The sequence below is a fragment of the Lontra canadensis genome, unplaced genomic scaffold (genome assembly GCF_010015895.1).
Source record: "Lontra canadensis isolate GAN:19392208 unplaced genomic scaffold, GSC_riverotter_1.0 scaffold20, whole genome shotgun sequence".
In the NCBI taxonomy this organism is placed as follows: domain Eukaryota; kingdom Metazoa; phylum Chordata; class Mammalia; order Carnivora; family Mustelidae; genus Lontra; species Lontra canadensis.
In genome coordinates, this window is record NW_022631014.1 from 4,432,261 (window position 1) to 4,452,823 (window position 20,563).

General features: G+C 36.6%; 1 protein-coding gene across 2 annotated transcripts in view; it reads right to left on the reverse strand.

Moving 5' to 3' along the window:
• Positions 1–20,563, reverse strand: part of ZNF385D (zinc finger protein 385D) — an 889,426-nt gene that overhangs the window by 94,974 nt on the left and 773,889 nt on the right. For both annotated transcript variants that reach the window (XM_032860950.1, XM_032860951.1), the window contains one exon: positions 16,103–16,213. In XM_032860950.1, coding sequence (XP_032716841.1) covers positions 16,103–16,213 — 111 coding nt within the window. The remainder of the gene's footprint in view (positions 1–16,102; positions 16,214–20,563) is intronic.

Here is a 20,563-nt window from a genome sequence, read left to right on the forward strand (position 1 = left end):
GCATTTATTATACACGATCGTGTGGCTTAGGATTAGAAAGTGAAAAGAGAAAACCCAGAATCAACCTGTCAGTGACTGAGTCAAGCTATAAATTGCTCCTAAAATTAATTTCTACCATATACCTATATTTAAAAAAATAACTTAGTCACTGTGCATACTCAAAGCTTTATTGGAAGGAAGGGTTGGCCAAAAGGGTAGAACATATCAGCAGAGCCCAGTTAACATGCAATTATCTAACTGATGAAGGAAGATAAAGGAGGAGTTAGATATCTAACAGTCCTTGTCACAGATATGTAGTTTGTGATTTTGGAAAGACACAAGTATGAAAAACATGACCGTGTCTTATGCCAATACCGAATATAAGAAGGAAAGAAAATTAACTCTAAATATCTACTGTGAATCTACTGCTTTTCTTACAATACTCTCTTTAAACCTCAGAGACATCTTTGCATGGTACTGTTATCCCCTTCTTTGCAAAGTGAGAATCTGAGATTTGTAGAAGTTAAACAAACTTGCTCGAAATCACACAAGGAATACGTGCTACAACAGGATTAGCCTGATCCAAGTCCCCTAGTCTTTCCATTTCATGAATCTGGAGCAAATAGTAACCTGGAAAATAACTCCTTTCTCAGCTGAACTTGCACTGCGTGGACTAGGTGCAAAGCTGAAATGATGGTCTTAGTGATTTATCAAGGGATCACCCAAAGATTTGAACAGATTGTTGCGTCAACACTCCAGAATGTTTACTATAGCAGCTTTAATATAATCCTCCCCCTTCTGCCCCTCTCCAAACTCCAACAAAAGGTGGTTCAGCTCTCTGACACAAAGGAACTGGAACCAAGCTCAACCTCCCTTAGCAGCAAATCACTCACGTGCTGACCGGAGAAGGAGAGCACTGGTGCTTTTACCCCCGCTACTCACTCGGATGAGCACAGCTGGGCTGAGGAGACCTCTTTTCCTAAATTCTGTTGCCAAGCTGAATTTTATGATCTTCATTGGCAGATGATCAAATACAAACTCTTAACTTACAGCCAAGTTATCTTACAGCAGCTGTTGGAAGAACTAATTTAGAATGCAAATCTAGTCCTTCATCTATGGGAAAACTGTTGCAGTGATGGATGGTTTTTGAAGGAATAGTTCATGAAAGACAACCCTATGCCTTCTAGTATTATGGGAAGAGAAATATTTAGCTGCCATTTGTGTTTATTTGTTTTCTTTTGAGCGATTGCCTCTTTATGAAGCCCCACAGGGGAGGGTCCAGGTGTTTCAATTTGCCTCAGCCCTCTTTTCCACATAAATAAAATTGAGATCAGAAGACACATGTGTAGACTAACTTTCAGATAATGTCTTCTTAGTATCTAGGACTCCTTGATTTTAGGCTAAGTCATCTAAAGAACAAAGAACAGTGGGGATGTAACATTTTGCCTTGAGTTTTTTGTCATGTCAAGAAAGGAAGAAGGTCAGCACCCATCACTGCCTCTGCCTCTGAAGAATCCTGTTACTGTAGGTATGAATTATCAAATGAAGTTGATAGACTTTCTTTTTCTTTTTGTTCATTTAACTGCCAGTGAACAGTGCCCCTCTAGAATACCTAATGCCTAAGAGTTCACTGAATCATTCCACAGCTTCGATCCTCATCTTTTCGGTTGAACAAAATCTTAGAAAATATTAACCCCTGGTTATTAGGAAGTTTCTTAGTATTCTACTGAGTTACCAAAGGAACCCGGGCTTGTACTATATCTATGATAATCTCATCTATGACAACCGTCAGAGTTAATACAACAGAAAAATGTATGTCTCGATCTGTTCCTGTTTTGTTAGACATGGAGAACGATTATTGTGTAACTGCAGATGAGTTCAAAGAATTATTAGAATAAGAATAAAGGGAAATTGCTCTAATAGGTAAAGGATTAGAAAAGGAAAGATACAACCACTTTGGGTTTTTTATTGTTATTCTTTCAGTTTGGCTTTGTATAGAGAAAAGTTGGTAGTCTAAGTGAGTCTAAGTTATTTGACTTTGAATATTAGACTAGAAACTCTCTTAACCCATGAGTGCCTCTAACTGGTCACCTTGATGTATGCTCGCTATTCCACAGGAACCATCATGTACAGAAGAAACAAAATGAAATGGTGCCACTCATCATGCCTATTGGTGATCCCACTTTTCCAGGACCACACACCATCGCTTGTGACCCTTAGTTTTCTCAGATACATAGCTGTCTATATCACTGATAAACATGCATCGTTGGTAGAGAAGGTGGGGCTTCAGGTGGGATTAGTGAAATGCCATGAATTCAACCGCAGTCACAACAGGGAGCTGGCGCTGCATCTACTCAAGCTTGATATCCCCTTATGTTCTCAAAGATTAGGGGCAGACAGAGCCCTTGATCATCCTAAATCTCCCTGCGGATAAAATACCAACAATTCATCTGGAAATACAGTGCCTTTCTTTTCCATTTATTATTGCCCTAGTAGACATATGGATATTTACATCATTAGGTATTCATCTTACTTGTTGATGCAGCACATGACGGAAGAGCCTAACAATGCGTTTGGTATTAAGATACCAAGAAAAGCCTGGATCCACTGTGAAACCATCTAATATACATGGACAGACCAAATACTTTGAAGTCAGACTATGAAGCAAACTCACAGGAGGAAGATCATATTCGTTCACAAAGGGTGACCTAGGGCAAAAGGACTTTCTTCCATCTCTCCCAAGAATCTCTCCATTCCTTGTCATGGGGTGTGGGATTTTCTGGTTTGAGTATGAAAGAAGAGCAAGACATGTATGTATACACACATACGTGTATATATGTATGTGTATATATATGTGTGCATATATACACACATATATGTGTATATATGTATATGTGTGTATACATATGCATATATGTATATACATGTATATGTATACATATATGCATATGTATACACACATACATATCTCAAGTAGGCATGCATACATACACATATGTATGTGTGTATATAAAAGCTTTACTTTATATATACAGACACACATACATATCTCAGGTAGGCATCATAACATTCATTTCGCCATTAACTTACACACTTAATAAATATTTATTAAGCACTATCTATCAAGCACTGCTCTAATTACTTGATAAAACAGTGAACCAACATGCAAACGATCTTTGCCCCAATAGAGCTTACATTCTAATTGGCAGTGGACAACAAACCTAATAAATAAATAAATGATGAAGTATACTAGGACGTAATTAGTTCTTAGGGGAAAAACCATCAGGTAAGGAGAGTAGGAATGACAGGGGTTGAAATCCTAAACACAGTGGTTGCATCATGCGGTGATAAAATTTGAATAAAGTTTGAAAAAAAATGTAGAAATCTGAAGAAAGAGAATTCCAGACGGAGAGAGAGTCCATGCAAAGAACTAGAGGTAGGAACAAGCCTGGTGTATTCAAGGTATAGTAAGGGCAGGGTTGGAACTAGGTTGAGGTAAGTGAAGTGCTTGCCTCAGGAGAAAAATTTAAGGGAATACTAAAAAACTCTGTGATCAAAATGAATAATATTTTCATGCAGCATTTTTTAAAATTTATAAAATCAATGCAAAGAAAATCCATGGTGGACAAAATATCAGAATTTTAAATTACACAAAATCCAAACTTGTACTTATATAACTCTGCCTCCTTCACCTTTTTCCAGTAAAAATTTATCTACAAAGGCAGGTGGCCTGCCTATGGGCCACACTTGGCCAATTTTATCTTTTTATTGCATTTAGTATTTGTTCTGGTTCCTCAGATTTTTAGCAACCCTTCAAGATTTTACCTGAGTGCTTCCCTTGCCTTACCCTCGTTCGGGCTCCGCATAAGAGGCCAGTGAGGCTGTAGAGGGGCAAGTGAGGGGGTGATGGGAGTGAAGAGGTCACATAGGCCCCTGAAAGTCGCATCTCATAGGGCTGGATAGCCATTCTAATGATTCTGTCTTTAAATCTAGAGAAACATACCACATTGGAGGGTTTTAAACAGAAAAGCCATCTGGTCTGAACTTATATTTTTAAAATGTTGAGTAAAAGGAGTAGAAGCAGCAAGAATAAATAAGCACATGTTCATAATAATCTAAATGAGAGATGATGGATGGTGGCTTGGACCAGTGAGGTAGCATGGAAACGGTTGAGAATGATCAGATTCTAGATATACTTTGGAGGTAAAACCAACATAATTTGTGTAGTATTGAAAATAAGGTGTGAGATAGTAAGAAAAGATAATTCCAGTATTTTTTCTAGATGAATCAGAAACATGGAGCCACCATTATCAGAGAAATGCTGTCTATGAGGCAGGCTTAGGGAACAAGCCATGGCCTATAGTTTTAAACATTTTAGATTTGCAGTGTCTACTAGCTAACCAAGTGAAGATACTAAGTAAGCCATTGATATTCAAATATGAAGTTGAGGAAGAGATTTCAGCTGAAGAAATAGATATGGATGCCATCTTGAAATCTATAGACTTAACTTATTCCCCTCCTCCACCTCTACATACTGAAGTCACTCTTCTGTAAACTAGAATTCAGAAACTTTTTATAGAGAATATATCTCTTCATGAGATACAACTATGTTAGCACCTACTCTTTCAAGACTCTTCAGTAGCTTAGGAATTTTTTTTTTTTTAAACAACAAAGAACCCCCCTTGGTTTTTGTACCTTCAGTGGAAATACCTTTGGTGGAATCTTTGTTTTCCACTGAGGTTTTAATTCTCAGCATTTCTTTTTCAATGTAAAGACTGACAATGTGTTTCAAGTTAGAGGAGGTGACATGGTAAAATTTTTGTAATTGGATCCCACCACAAATCTCTCACTTTCCAAAATCTGCATTAAATTTTCTGTGCTAAAGAACTACTCCTAGATGTAACTAAACATCTCCACAGGGTAAACAATGGGGAAAAAAAAAAGTAGGAAACCTCTCCTTGAGTTATTGAAAATAAAGGTTTGTCATTTCATATCAGTCTCCAATAAACTGTAATAAATTTTTCAGCCAATCTTTTTTATGAATATAATATAAACATGGCCACTTATGTGGGTGTGATTTTCAAAGTTGGGCATTAGGTTATACGCTGTAGCTACTGTTTAAAAGTATAAAACTCATATGGCAGGCTAAGATGACAAGTTCCTGCGGCAAACCATTTGAATGGAGTCTCTGGGCTAAGAAGAGATGAACTATTTTGACCTACTCTTCATTACAAGATCCAGTCTGCTGACTGCTAATGAGGAGCCACAAGAGGGGGTGCAAATACTCTTGTTAATTGTCAAGCCTGCATAATGACAAAGAATCTCTTGCCTAAAGTGATCAGCTTCTATCCTGGGAAGAGTCAAGACCACAGATTTCTCTCAAGACCACAGATTTCTCTCAAGACCACAGTTTGAGCTGTTAACTCAGCCTTTCAAAACCAAATCCGATCTGGGGCTCCTGGGTGGCTCAGTGGGTTAAGCCTCTGCCTTAGGTTCAGATCGTGGTCTCAGGGTCCTGGGATCGAGCCCCACATCGAGCCCTACATTGGGCTCTCTGCTCAGCAGGGAGCCTGCTTCCCCCTCTCTGTCTACTTGTGATCTCTGTCTCTGTCCAATAAATAAATAAAAACTAAAAAAGAAAAAAACCCAAATCCAATTTAGTGTTTTGTGATTTCTGTTTCTACATGGATCACTTTCTTGTTAATTGATGCCATTTGCCCTTGTTTTGTTTCACAGATTAAAGTAAGAATTAATAATATCTAAATGTTGGTATCAAATGAAAATAGCAGTCTCTCCTTGTTGTCTTCTTTCACTCGAAAATAGGAATAAATCATCATCATAGGAAGTCTGGCCATAGAAGAAATTTCAGGCTTTTCTAGTTAATCCTTTTTAAGGGGAAGGCAGGAATCCCAATCAAATCCACATTATTTTCTAATTTCATATTTCATTCAGTTTTCTTTATGTTTTGTACTCTAAATGTTAAATTCTCCTTTATGCTTCTCTAAATTACTGTTTTGGATTTTATAAAGTAATAAAATATAACAAAATGCATCAAAGAGAGAAAGTATCTTTGTGGTATACACAAAGGATATATTAAATGTTTCTTTAATCATATATTTATTTTAAATACTTTATGAAATCAATAAATATTTTATCATGATAATGTTCTATCATTGCCCTAGTACTACTCTGAAAATGCTCCTGTTTTAAGAAATATGAGTTGACTTAGAGAGATAAGAAATAATTTTACTGCTTATAACAAATATTACAGACACAGCTAAGAGTAATGCTGTCTTTGGTTAATTGATCTTAAAGCATTTACTTCTCAGTGTTTTTTAAAACATGAACATAGCTACTTAGTGTTACTTAAAATAAGATGAAAATTAAAGATAAATATTCCCTAGCCCAAGCCAAAACATAAAACAAAACAAAACAAAACAAAAAACCCTAACTTAGGAAACCATTAAAAATCAACAAAATGAGACTTGCAAACATTCTACTAAAACATATGCTAAACTGTTTTTTTACAGAAGTACTGAATATTCATCGAATTATAATTCATATGATTTTTATTTCTACAATAACTGCATTAAGAATGGGAAAAAGTTGACATGAAAATAAGGAAACCATAGTTTATAAGCTACCCTTTTGCATTAGGAAGGCAAAAGCCTAATAATAGTAACAATATAGTACAAATTATCAACCAAACCTTGAGAGCTATTTCAGGAGAGTATTTCATATGAGAGAGCAGAGTTAAAGATAGGCATGACAACTCAATGAGACCCAAATGTAAATGATAAAACCATCGACAAAAGCCTTGAAGGGAAACGCTTTTCCCATCGAGGGATGATTTGTACTGGCCTCCAGGTGTAATATCATGTGCACTGATGAGCTGATCAACAGAACAGAACTTCTACCCAGCTGTAATCAAGAGTGATTGATGGTTGGGACAAAAAAGTTGATTATCATGACAAGTTCGCTGATGCAGAGAAAATAAGCTCTGCTTCGAAATGGATAAAAAAACCTGTTAGGAGACTACCTTCTGCAACCTTATTTATAAAGGCATCTAAGAGAAGGTGTAAGTTGTACAGATGGATCTGATATCCCGATAAACCTGGTAAGAAAAAATTTGCCATACCTCAGTCTCCACAGATTTCCTATGTAAGGAATTTAAAGGCTCACTTAGGCACACTAAAAAGGAAACCACAACAGCTCAATGTTACCTGCGCAATTCCTAAAAGTTATCTCTCTGCTTCTCAAAGTATTACTGAAAATCACACACAGACACAGAAAATTAAACTTTCATAGCACACCATGCCTTCATTTGCCCTCCCCCCTCCCTCCTCCCAAGGAATAAACTCCCCAAATGACTGCAACCTTTACCACTATCACATTCAATTAACATCAAAACATAGATTTGGACTGAGACAACAGATCCCAGAGGCAGTATTTTGCATTTAAAATGAGGTTTGGCAGGCTTGAAAAAGGTGAATCTGGGCCAGAATGTTGGGTGTACTACAGTGTTCTAAAATAGACTTAGATTATACAGAAATCTAGAGAGTCTGAAGGAATACATCCATTTTCTCAAGTTCTGGTTCCAATGTCATCTAAGAAATTCTAGCACCATAATCCCAATGCAGTGTGCAATTTACAGCATGCTTGGTACAATTTCAATCTCCCTAAGCTGGCAATAAAACCAAAGAGCCACCCTTAAACTAGTCATCACAAGAAAGTTTTAGTGTGGAGGTGGTAAAATGAATGAGTATGTTCATTTCATCTATAATCTCCTGGCCATGTGAACCCTTGAAAAAGGTACAATAATTCTGGTTTAATAAATGCAGACAATATGACTCAACAAGAGACAGCACAGAGCAACAGAGCTGAGGAAGCCAGGATACAAAGGGCCACAAAATCCAAAATGACAAAAGAATAGACGCTAATAGGAATTAACTTTTTCTTAAATTCCTTTATTTCTATGCCCAGGAACAAATTCCTCTACTGCCCTAGTTTCCAGGGCCATGGCAAAACCGATGGTATATTAAGTGCTGAATAAACCATAGTGACATATAACAAACCCCTGGGTGGCACTGTCAGTTAAGCATAGGACTCTTGATTTTAGCTCAGGTTGTGATCTCAGGGTCCTGAGATGGAGCCCTGCATCTGGCTCCACACTCAGCAGGATGTCTGTTTCTCCCTCTGCCCCCCTCTTCTGCACACCCCCCCCCACGATTATGCTATTTCTCTCTCTCTCTCAAATAAATAAATAAACCTTAAAAAGAAAAAAGAAATACACATCTTGCTTCACATTCTACTTTCTCCACTTTCTGTCCTTTCATGCTTTGCCCATGCTTAACACTCTTCTGAAAACGCTGCCTCCAGTAGGTGCTGTTGGATGAAGACCTCAGCACAGATTCTCTCCTGCTTCCTTCAATATTTAGTATAGCCATACTGTTCTTTAAGTGATTCTCAATTTTGAAAGGTGTTTCTACACTCCAGCAATCTGTACTTCTAGCAATTTAGCAATGAGCGTATCCACCTTGATTAACTTCTGTATTGAGTCTGGAACTTAAGTGACTAGTTGTCTTAGCTGAGAATGGTCACTTGACGCTAGTGCAAACCTCAAGATAAATTTCTCTTAGGACATGTCACCTGATATGGCAAATAGAAGCCTATGCTGGGAGTTATGAGCCCTGTTTCCAGCCCTACCATCTGTTTCAACAGCTTAGACACCTTGGAAAAGTCAACTAATATTCTGACCTTTGTTTTTTCCAATTCTACAATCTCTAAAATGGAAAGAAGGACTTTTTAGACATCTTTAAGTCCCATACACGACTGTTCTCTGAGGTGCTCACAGTAGTTCATAGAAATACAAAGATCACTTTGATTCCCGGAAGTTATATAACACATCTATCTACTCATGATATCTTAAATCAACTTCTCTTTCTAGAGAAAATGGTCAAATTTTCCATGTGTAGGAGAATCTGATAGAAGAGTGAATTTTATTATTTTGTTTCTCTTTGTTTATAAAGAAAAAAGCCCAAAGGAATATAGATTCTTTTATAAAGAGTTCTCTTTTCTCGGTCCCTTACCCTTCATCCCATCCACAGATGAAACTCTGGAATATCAAAGCCTGATTCAGAAAGTCCCGAAATATCCCAGTGTTGAAGTTTTATTTTTAAAAGCCTGCCAAAGAAGCACGATGCTTAAATAGGTTCCTATGTTCCTGACTGGTTCATTTTCTCCTGAAATCTCTAAGAGCCAGACCCAATATTTCCTGCCTAGTCCTTCAGTTCCAAGTTTTGTTTTCTGAGAATTCCTGACAGAGCTGTAGGCTCCATTCAGGAACCAAAAGGTAGTGAGGGTGAGTGATGAAATGGGGCCCAAATGCACACACAAAGCATAAGCCCTTCAAAAGGGACCTCTCAGGCCCTTGATTCAAAAGCAGCCAAACCTACAGTCCATCACCACACGCCTCAGAGCTAGATCCCGACACAAGGGTGACATGACAGTGCAACTAAACCTCATTAGGCCCCAGACAGGTCTCTTCATACACAAGCTGAATGGCCCTGTCATAGAAGTACTTTTGAAGAAGAAAAAGCACCCCGTGGGAATGCCACAGTGCTCAGGCCAAAGTTCTAAATAGCCTTGGGAGTCCTGAAGATGAACAGGAGACACTCTCTTAGGAAAGAGATATTTGTTTCAAAGCTGCCTGAAATTTAATTTCTGGCTGGGTTCCTCAGAAAATCTTTTGGGACTTAGCAGCAGCAGCAACAGACTTAAAGAAACTTGGAGAGTTTCTAAGAAACGCAGCTTTGCTCAGGACAAGGTAACCCTGCAGTTTTTAAAAGGTAAAAGGTAAAGATATAGGAGGAGTGAGAACCTCAAATCAACAGAAAAATACGCTGAACACAGGCCCTTGCAACAGGGTAGATCCCTTTAAGTACTTTTCTTAAGGACAGATATTTTCCAACTTCAGTATTTCTTAGAATTAATTTACATTGAGAGAGCAAAACAGTGATAACCACATTATTTATCCTGTAACATAAAAATGACCTTTCCATTTCATTGGCTGTACAGTTTATAATCCAATTGCCTGCATGTTCTGTTTTATAATCCTTACAACATGGCATAAGGAATGGCTATTCATTTTATTTTTAAATTTTTTTTTCAAGACTATATTTATTTATTCATTTGAGAGAGAGAGAGATTGAGCACGAGCTGCGGGGAACCGCAGAGGGAGAGGGCATAGCAAACTCCCTGCTGAGCGGGGTGCTGACATGGGGACTCGATCCCGGGACCTGGAGATAAGGACCGAGGTAAAAGCAGGCTCTCAACCTTCTGAGCTACCCAGGAGCCCCTGGCTATTCATTTTAAATAAGGTGATTATGGAACTTATAAATTCAACAAAGAGTCCCAGGACATAAGGCCAACTGAAAAAGGGGCAGATCTAAACAAGAGGTTGTCTAAATCCTGATCTTCCTGCCATTACACTTAGCTTCCCTGGATGTTGTTTTTGGGTTTGGGGTTAGATGCACATCCCCATGCATAGACTGATTGATTGATTGATTGATTGACTGATTTGTCAGAGAGAGAGAGCATGCACACAAGCAGACAGAGTGGCAGGCAGAGGCAGAGAGAGAAGCAGACTCCCCGCTGAGCAAGGAGCCTACTGGATGCGGGGCTCGATCCCAGGACCCTGGGATCATGACTGAGACGAAGGCAGTGGCTTAACCCACTGAGCCACCCAGGTTCCCCCTCATGCATAGATTTCTATTAACCCTTATCCTAGGATATGCAATAAAATGCTGAAATCTGAATGGGACAACGATATCTATGAACTCTCCTGGACATGTTTTGAGACAGCAGACACTGCCAGAAATAGGCAAGAAATATTTAGAAAATTTTAACTGAGGCCTTCAAAATGGAATTTATAATTTAGGACAAAATATGTGTGTGTGTTTTTTTTAAGTCATAGTAGAATAGTAGATGCAACAAAACCTTTTTAGCTTATAAAATTTAAGCATGCTTATAAAGGAAATTTGGAAAATAAAAGTAGAAAGAAGTAGGAATAGTTCTTCAACTCCAGCATAACCACCATTAGTTTTTTTTCTCTCCCTCCATGCAGTATTTCCTTTAAATATCAACACCCCCCAGAAGACTATAGATTTAAATATTTAAAAGATGTGTCTGATGTCGTGATATTATAAGAATTTAATTATCTAATTTAGTCATTTGGTAAGAAAAATGTTCCTTTTTGCAACTTCATCATTATATTGTTTCATTTGGTTACAGAAGTTAACACAGATATAAATTAAATTCAGACATATTGGTTAATTTTACTACATTCCAGGGTGCTAAAATATAGAAAAACAACAGTAATTTCTATTTTATAATACCACTGAAAAATGTATCAATTATCTCAGTGATAATCCCAAGGATCCCCTCTGGAGGGGTCAAAGGGTGCCAAGGATTTTGACTTTTTAATGAGGTAGTTTTCCCTTCTTCTTTACAAAACAGCATCTTGTTGTAATTGATGCTTAATGGTCCTCAGTCATAAAGGACACGTTGCTACTATATTATCACTCACTAATTTGCATTTGTACTTAAATTTTCACCATGTTTATGATTCAATCATGTGACTGAATATGGATGATGCCATTGGAAAGTACTCGCAAGCACTGATAGGCCAGGCCTGGCCCAGGCTCTAGAGGACTTTCCCCAGCAGCTGACACATCCAGTTAATTCTGCAAGGGAAGGAGCCCCCAGGTTCCCCTCTCCAGGAGCACACAGATCTCTAGCCACACCATTACTGTAGGATTGGCTGGAGCCTTTGGATGGACTGGCTACTCGGCCTGGACCAGATGGGCAGGAAGAGTGACAAGAGTGTCCACAAGAGTGGACACTGACCTTGCTGGCCAGTGGCCAGAGACTGGCTGGGCGGCCTTGTATGTCTCCTATATTCTCTGCTCCTCAGGTTCCATATGGGAAATTAGAAACATTTTCTTCTGTCTCTAATATATTATGAAATACTATTGTCGGTTAACTGTACTGACTCTTAGCTGCTACAACTTAATGATTCTTTGGTTTGGGGCCTGAGATCTTACTTTCCATTCTATAAATAGTCATCAAGCAATCATTTGACATCTCACTTAATAACATTACGTCCATGCTGGTCCTGCTATAAATTGTCTTTCAAAGGTACACTTAATAACTTGCTCAGTTCAATGGTAATTTATGCTTATTTTAAGATGCTGATAAAATAACTGGACAAATTACAACCTTCTGGTCTTTAGTCGGGAACTTTTTGCATAACCCTTATGTGTGTTTCATGTAAATGTAGAGAAAAGCTTTTTTTTTTTTTTCAAAGAAAAAGCCTATATTAGGAGAAAGCTATCTCATTTAAGTGCATATAGTATAATATGCCATTTAAACAGATTTCTGCAGGGCCAAAAATAGAAAATGTACTGTACAGGTATTACATAACACCAAACTACACAGGTTATAATATGAAGGGTTAAAAAATATGTAAAAGCATAGAGGAAAAGGAAATTGAATTTTCATGATGCAAAGATGAAAAGAACTACAAGTTATTATTTTCATTGGAAGGGGAAGAAGCTTTGAAATGTAAAAAGGTTCATAAGGCAAAAATACTTTCCTATGTGATTGAGGATGCAACCAAGCACACAAGTGAATTACAGTGTTACTTTTCCAAAATAATTCTAGGTTTAAGAACAGAAACAGGAAGATAAATTCCAGATTCACCTGGAAGAAGCAGATGCAGTTTTGGGGGGATTAAGAAGTCTTTTCTTGAGTTTAAAATGGTCAGATATGAGATATATCTATATGTATCTATCTAGAAAATATTTGTATTTTCTCTTAATGTAGATTATTTTCTTATATGTGAATGAATGGATGATAAGTCCAACTGATCATGGCACTCAGTAGTAAATATTTTATAAAGGTAATATTTGTGGACATGACCAGTCACTCATAAACGAATCTCATATTTCCAGAACATTAGTTCCCCTTATTGACATAAGAATGCTACAGAGACATTTAAGTCTCTAAAGAAATTTCTGCTCCTGTACTTCAACTTTACAAAAATTATATTTTGTTTGTAAATCATAGGTAAAGTGTTGCCATGTCATTTATAAATTTAATAACATTGGGTTTTCACATTTTTTAAAATTGCCATTTTAAAAATTAGCACTGCAGAGTGAATTTTCATTTGAGATTCAAGATAAAAAACAAGCAATGAATTCACACGTGTCCAGTTTATACAGAGCAATGAAGCTATACTGGGTAATTATCTGATAAATTCAAGTGGTCATAAAATTCAGTTCAAATCTAAGCCAAACATCCAAATGAGTATCTGTAGCAGGCAGAATAATGATATTTAAGACCTAATCCCTGGAAACTATGAGTCTGTTACATTATATGACAAAGGCGGATTAAGTTAGTAGACGGAATTAGGTTGCTAATTAGCTGATTTTGAAATAGAGAAGTTATCCTGGATCATCCAGATGAATTCGCTGTGATCACAAGGGTCCTTAGATTTGGAAGCGGGGGGGGGGGGGGGGGCAGAAGAGGGAGGGTCAGAGTCATTCAATGTGAGAAGGATTCAACTAGCCACTGCTTGCTCTAACAATGGAAGGGAGTCATGAGCAAAAGGGCAGCCTCTAGAAGCTGGGTAAGAAAGGCAAGGAACTGAATTCTTCCATGGAGCCTCCAGAAGGAACACAAGCCTGCCAACAATGTGATTTTAGACCAGTGAACCCCATTTCTGACTTTTACCTGCAGAAAGATAAGATAGTACACTTATGTTGTTTGAAACTACGAAGTTTGCCATGATTTATTACAGAAGTAATTGAAGATTAATGCGGTAACCATTATGACCCAGACCAATTAGTCTAAATTCTCCAAATACCTTGGCCAGTTTCCATGTACGACATGCCATACACACCTGAAAGCACAATTGTGAGAATGAGAAGCAACTGTGCCCGATAAACACATACTGATTTCTATATCAACTTGAAACTTCATTAGCAAAATAAATTGCTACTCTCTCTTATCCAGGAAATAAAACAAGATTACATTTTATAAAAGACATAAATGTTCTGTATGCTATTGTTAATGCATAGCTGGTAATAATTCTGAAGACCTTAAGCATGACTTTGATATCCATCAGCAGGATTAGAAACACTCGAAAAGAAAGAAAGAAAGAAAGAAAGAAAGAAAGAAAGAAAGAAAGAAAGGAAGGAAGAAAGAAAGGTGAGTGACCCATAGCTGGAGATCACCAACCAAGGACCTGGCCTAGATGTGGCAGACGGTTTTCTTAGATTTAGCAGGAAATTGGGTGCAATGAGCTTGAGGTCTCTTTCTGATTCCCAGTATACAGGATTTTTACTTAACACAGAGGAGAAAATATTGACAGTGAAATTGTTGGCAGGAGGGGATAATGAAATAACCCCCGTTAGATGTAATATGCTGACAGCACGGCTCCTGGGTGACTTTTGTATTATTATCTGATCAGTTCCAAAGTGAAATATCAATAAGATTTAAGAAGGAAAGAAATCAAGAAAGATCGACTTAAAACAGCAATTACAGAACTATATGATCATTCACTAAATGTTTAGAAATGATGAAAATCGCAAGTATTGAGTTCAGAACTCTAATGTACAGGTCAAGAGGACTTTTTTTTTTTTACTGAAAGAGATTATTATATGACATTTATCAGCTGAAAAGATTTTTTTCTTAATAAACTATGACAACTTTCTTAAAATCTAAATCAAATCAAAGCACTCAGTATTGAAAAACAAACAATAAAAACAAAACAAAACCCAAAAACCTCTCTTTAAATAAAATGCTATATGTTCAGTGTATTCTCTTTTTATATCAACAAATACTGTTTAGGTGCTATACAGGCAATCTACCCTTTTTTAAGCCAACAGAAGAAATGTTATAAAACTACCTGATGATTGTACTAATAGGTATGACTTCATAAGACCGTAGCAATCCTTATCCAAAATGAGATGGTCTCACAGAAGAAATTTATTTGTTTATAAAAGACAGTTTATTTGTTACATCTCTTTTCTGTGCATGACTACCTCACATGCTCTCCTCATTACCAGAGCACCTAAAGGACCTGCTTGCCTAGAAAGATTAAATATTGGAAGGCCTAACAATCTCCAGCATCCAGATCGTTCTGGTCTTCTCCACACGGCACATCCACTTAGGGCAAGATAATGGCACCTCGGAGGTTGGGCCACTTTGACAGGATGGGGTCCTCTGTTTGCCTAGAATATATATACTTCAGCAGTATTCTCTTCCTAGTCCTTCCAAACCAACACTCCTTCTCTTTTCTGTACCTCTCGGGACCAACTCCACACCAAAGGAGGTTGGGGAAGGCAGGGAGTATTTTTCACATTGACCACAAGCCAAAATGAGCTTCACTGTGATGAATCCAGAGATTCTGTGATCCTTAGAAAGGTATGGAAGATATGAGTGACTCTCTGCAAATAATTTGCCGAGCACTGGTCAGGTCCACAAATGTCTCCTCACTGTCATTTTCTCCACTTAAGATTTATTCATCAGGGGCTTGAGTGCTTTGAGATCTTTAAGACTCACTATTAAACTGCCAATACTTCTAGGGTAATAACTCGAGAACTCTAACACAAACATCACTAAGGACACAAGGGCTGGTCTGGAATTGGGGACCACCAAGGCAGATTTAAAAAATTACAAAGCAAAATGTTGGCCTTGAAAGATATTTTGGGACTTATATTAGAGGCATAATTTATTAAAAGTCTTGGTCCTAAATTTGACTATTCCCCAAAGGGAAAGTGTATTACCTAAATTTAACATTACCAAGAGACCAAAAATATATAGAGAGAGATACACCATTAAACTGCAAGTGTAAAATACTGGTAATATATATGTTTCCATAGTAAACAACCAAAAATAATAAAATAAACTCCAAAATTAAAGAACATAAGGAGTTAAAATTTTATCTTTGAATTTTGACACTCTCAGTTATTGGAGAAAATTGTTTAAGAAATCTCTTCTGCAAGATTAGAACAGCATAATACATTTTTTTTCAGTGAATACTAAATGGTAAACTTACATCGGAATTAAATCTCAACTGGCAAATGTTGCATGATATGATTTGCTTTCTTCGATGAGGAAGAGGAACCCCGAATGTATGATTTATTACAGCTTTCTGAATCGGGTCCATCTGTAATGAGAAAGAAAATACAACAAATAGAAATAAAGCTTGTCAGTTCCATTGGAATGTTGCCTATTTCATTAAAGAGCCAATCTGTACAGCTTGAATCTACTGCTCACATTATAAAAAACATTTTTATTCTAGGAAACAGCATTTCTACTTTCTTGGAAAATAGACAATAAGCTCAAAGCTCAGTATGATAAGAAAATGATAAAAGTACCATTAGAGTTTGCATACTAACTGTTTTTCTCATTTTCGATCAACGATTGTCTCAGTTTGATAATCCTAAAATATAATTAAAGGTTTATCAAAACTCAAATTATTGCAAATGCCAGCAATCTTACACAGAAGTGTGTCTATGCCACTACCCCAAAATGGACTTATAAGTAGACTTGGTCAGATGAGTAGTTCTGAGAATAAATTATGCACCATAATCCAACATTAACCTTATGCTACTTTTGGTTATCTTTTCTGTGTTAAGAATATAGTATACAAATCTTACTTTCTAAGAATTTAAATGCATGGAGCTATCTATTCATTCAAAAATCATTTATGACCACTTAATATAGCCTGCTCTCCTATGGACTTACTATTTGAGGTTCAGAGAGTCTGGACCAAACCAATTTATCTTTCTCCATCCCATATTCCCAGGATAGGTCAAGTGACGCCAAAGATATAATGTCAGCAACTTGGCTCTGATAAAACTCACCAGCTTTGTACTACTGTCCACATCAGTGGTTCTCAACTGTTGGAGTCAGATAAAAATTTTGATCTGCTTCTTAATACTGGTGCAATATCTTTGCTTATCTGTGTCTCCTAAGGTGGTGATGAGATTCAAAAGTGATAATTCATAAATCTACCTAATCATGAAATCTACCTAGTGCTAAGCACATTATAGTGTCAATAAATGTTGGCTATTATATTTTCTCTCTCACAGTGCACGTGAAGATCAGAGCCTCACACTCCTATAATCATTGTTGGCACATGACTAATTTCTCACATGGCCAAGTAACATTTCAGATAAATCAAACATTACACATATGGCCATGACTTCTGTTGAATGCCTGCAAAGTTCAGAACTTTAACTCTCAACAGACATGAAGTTCTTCTGAGAGTTCTCAAAATGGGTTTGGATAGCTCAGAACTAATATGACACTCAAAAAAAAAAAAAAAAAAGAAGCCAAGAATGTGTCTGTGAAATGATGCTTGAATATTCAGCCTCTTTGATACATTGTAGTTTATTAATTACCCAAACAAGTCATTGATAAATTCCACCTCTTGTGTATTTCAAATTATCAAACCAGTTCATTGATAGGCTGTCTTGATAGTAAGTAGGAGGAAGCTTCTGTCTACATAGTCACAATTTCTATAAGGTTGTCTAGGCACTCCTAATGCACAATAAAAATAATGCACTCAGCATTTATTAAAAGTGTCTTCTATGTGCTAAGCACTAGGCTGGGTGGTTTATATATTAAACAGTTATAATGATCAAGAAGAACTCATAGGTGTAATCATTTTTACCTTCCATCATCACTTGACATTTTTTATTTGATGTTAATCCTTTCCCTGATTCTGGAGGAAACTCAGCTATCCCTTATTTTTCTGGTCACTTCCAAGTATTAGTAAATACTAGGAACCCCTCTCTCCTTACTAATGAATTTTATCATACTTTTAAAAATCATATCATACTTTTTAAAACTAGTTTTAGTTAGGTATAATTTATATGTAATAAAATTCAGCAATGTTAAGTGCAGAATTTGGTGAGCTTTGGCAAATACACACAGTAGTAATATTACACAAAACATTTCCATCACTTGGGAAGGTTTCCTACTGTCCCTCTCAACACCTCACTCCCACACCCGACTTCTGAAATCACTGGTCTGCTTTCTGTCACTATTTTTTTGCCCTTTCTTCAAGTTCATATAAAGGAATCACAGAGCATGTGTGTTTTTTTGTGCCTGACATTTTTATTCAGAATAATTCTTTTAAGATTCATCCATGCTGTTGCATGTCTCAGTAACTTATTCCTTTTTATTGCTCAGTAGTATTTCCTTGTATGGATAAATGACAATGTGTTTATCCATTTGTCAGCTGATGAATATGTGAATTGCCCCCAGTAAATTGTATTACCTTTTCAAGTCTTAACACACAGTCTAAATAAAGCTCATTCCTAAATTCAGTTTGGCATCTTAATTCAGACATTAAAAACTAACTTAAAATTACATTCTCTTTCTTAGACTAGACCTACTGTCAGCAGTATGAATAATAGTATGAAAAGTCACAGGCCATAGTATACAGTTCTTTTCTCTTTATATATTTTTCTTTCAAGTCCCTTACCTCTACCCCAGCTAATCTTCCAAACCTGCCTCAATCCCATCTCTCCCTCATTTCCTTAGAGCCCAGCGGAAGATGCAGAGGCTTGAGAAAGCCAAGAGTCACACAAATGTGTGACTCTGGGATACTCCAGTAGCCTTCATTTTGCTTCCCCGGATCACTTTTATAACTTTTTTAAAGATGCCATAACAATGCTGCTTGGACAACAATCACAGGGAACAATAGGGGATAATTTGCCTTTTAGCCAGAAGCTAAAGAAATATTAAAAGCAGAAAGAGGTCACTGACTCAGAGATAGTTGCTACATCATATGCTACTGCATCTGCTCGGTGCATAAATGGGAACCATTTCTATTTGGGGATGAGGTGAATTATGTCTATAACCCATTTAGGAATGGGTTATTATAAGAAGCCCTCTTATAATGATACTATAAAATAAGAATAAATTATGCATTTATATTAAAGATGTTCTCTGAAAATGAATAGTGCTGAATTTTTATCATATATTAGTGAGCAGCATATTATTTTGGTCTTTCAGGAACACTGGGAAAGCAGTCACCATATTCAATCCAGATTTGTGTAGGAGGTGTTTTGGAACTAGACACTTAATGCAAATGTGGCATATTCTCTAGATTTAATTCTTTTATTTGCATTGAATGATGCTCTGATCACTGTGAGTACAAAAATCAAATTTCAAGATGCAAAGTAGTGTATTTTTCTTCAGAGACAATTTTATTTCCCAGTATACTTAAAAAAAAAAACAACCCACTTAACTGAGTTATATTTCGAAGATGGATTTAACAAACTATAGTTACACCAACAAAAGTAATTCTCTTTATCATTTTAGAAATCCAGTACAATGAAATGGTGAGTTTAATACCTTTATTAATGAGCATGAATCATATTCACCTAATATATACATCTACAAGCATAAGTAAAACCATTTATAATAAAGAATCATGAAAGGACAAAATCTCAATAATAACCACTTCTATTGTTACATAGTTAATTAAATGATATCACTTGGTAAGTAACTAAAAGTAGCACCTGTTATCAATAAAGGGGACACACACGCACACCAATACACACACACACATACTAGCCACTTTGATTATTTTGTCAAAACTTATCATTATTTGCCATTATAATCAAACATTTTGTTTGAGAAGAAAGTCATATGTTTTGGTTTTATCCACAATAGGTATGCACTGCCAAAACAATGATACCTTATTGTGTGTATGCATATTATCATTAGGAGTTTTTCCACAAAATCAGTTTCAAGTGATGCCAATGGGTGTAGGTAGGAAAAAGTGTTCTTGGGTCAAATAAATTGCAGGAAACCTGGATAGTACAGCCTAGACATTCACAGCACACAATAAAGTATTAAATTCTCTGAGACGACCTGTAATAAAAACATCTGTTTTAAATAAATAATTTCTAAAATAATATAACCAAAACTTTGGTTTTCTTTGTTTTTAAATTTAGCATCCTTGTTCAATGCATACAGTTTGGAAAATAATGATCCAGCAATATAAACCAACATAAGAATATGAATGAAATGTAAAGCCTTTAAAAGAAAGTAAAGACACCACACTAAAAATGTAACACAGAGAAATCAGATCCATAAAAGCTTCGATACATTTCGCTTAACTCAGGCAGCCCAGAATTAACTAAATTAAATGGTAAAATCTTCCTGATATTGTAATACATATTCATCTAATTTCTGAAGTGGGGTATGCTAAATACATTATCCAGCCCCCTAAACAAACAAAAGTAAGAACGATACACTACCTATTGAAATGCTGACCCAAACTCTAGCCTAAAATTCAATTTCAAACTCAGCCTATGGCCTTATTTAAAGCCAAATGAATATGTTTTTCTTCATTTCAAGCTTAAGGATCTTTGCATTTCTATCTCAGGTCTTGCTTTTCCCTCACATCTCCTCTGGGCATTCTGCTAAATTGATTGTAAATGAGTATACAAGGGACACCTACAGCTCAAGATTCCCTTCTCTAGGATGCCCATTG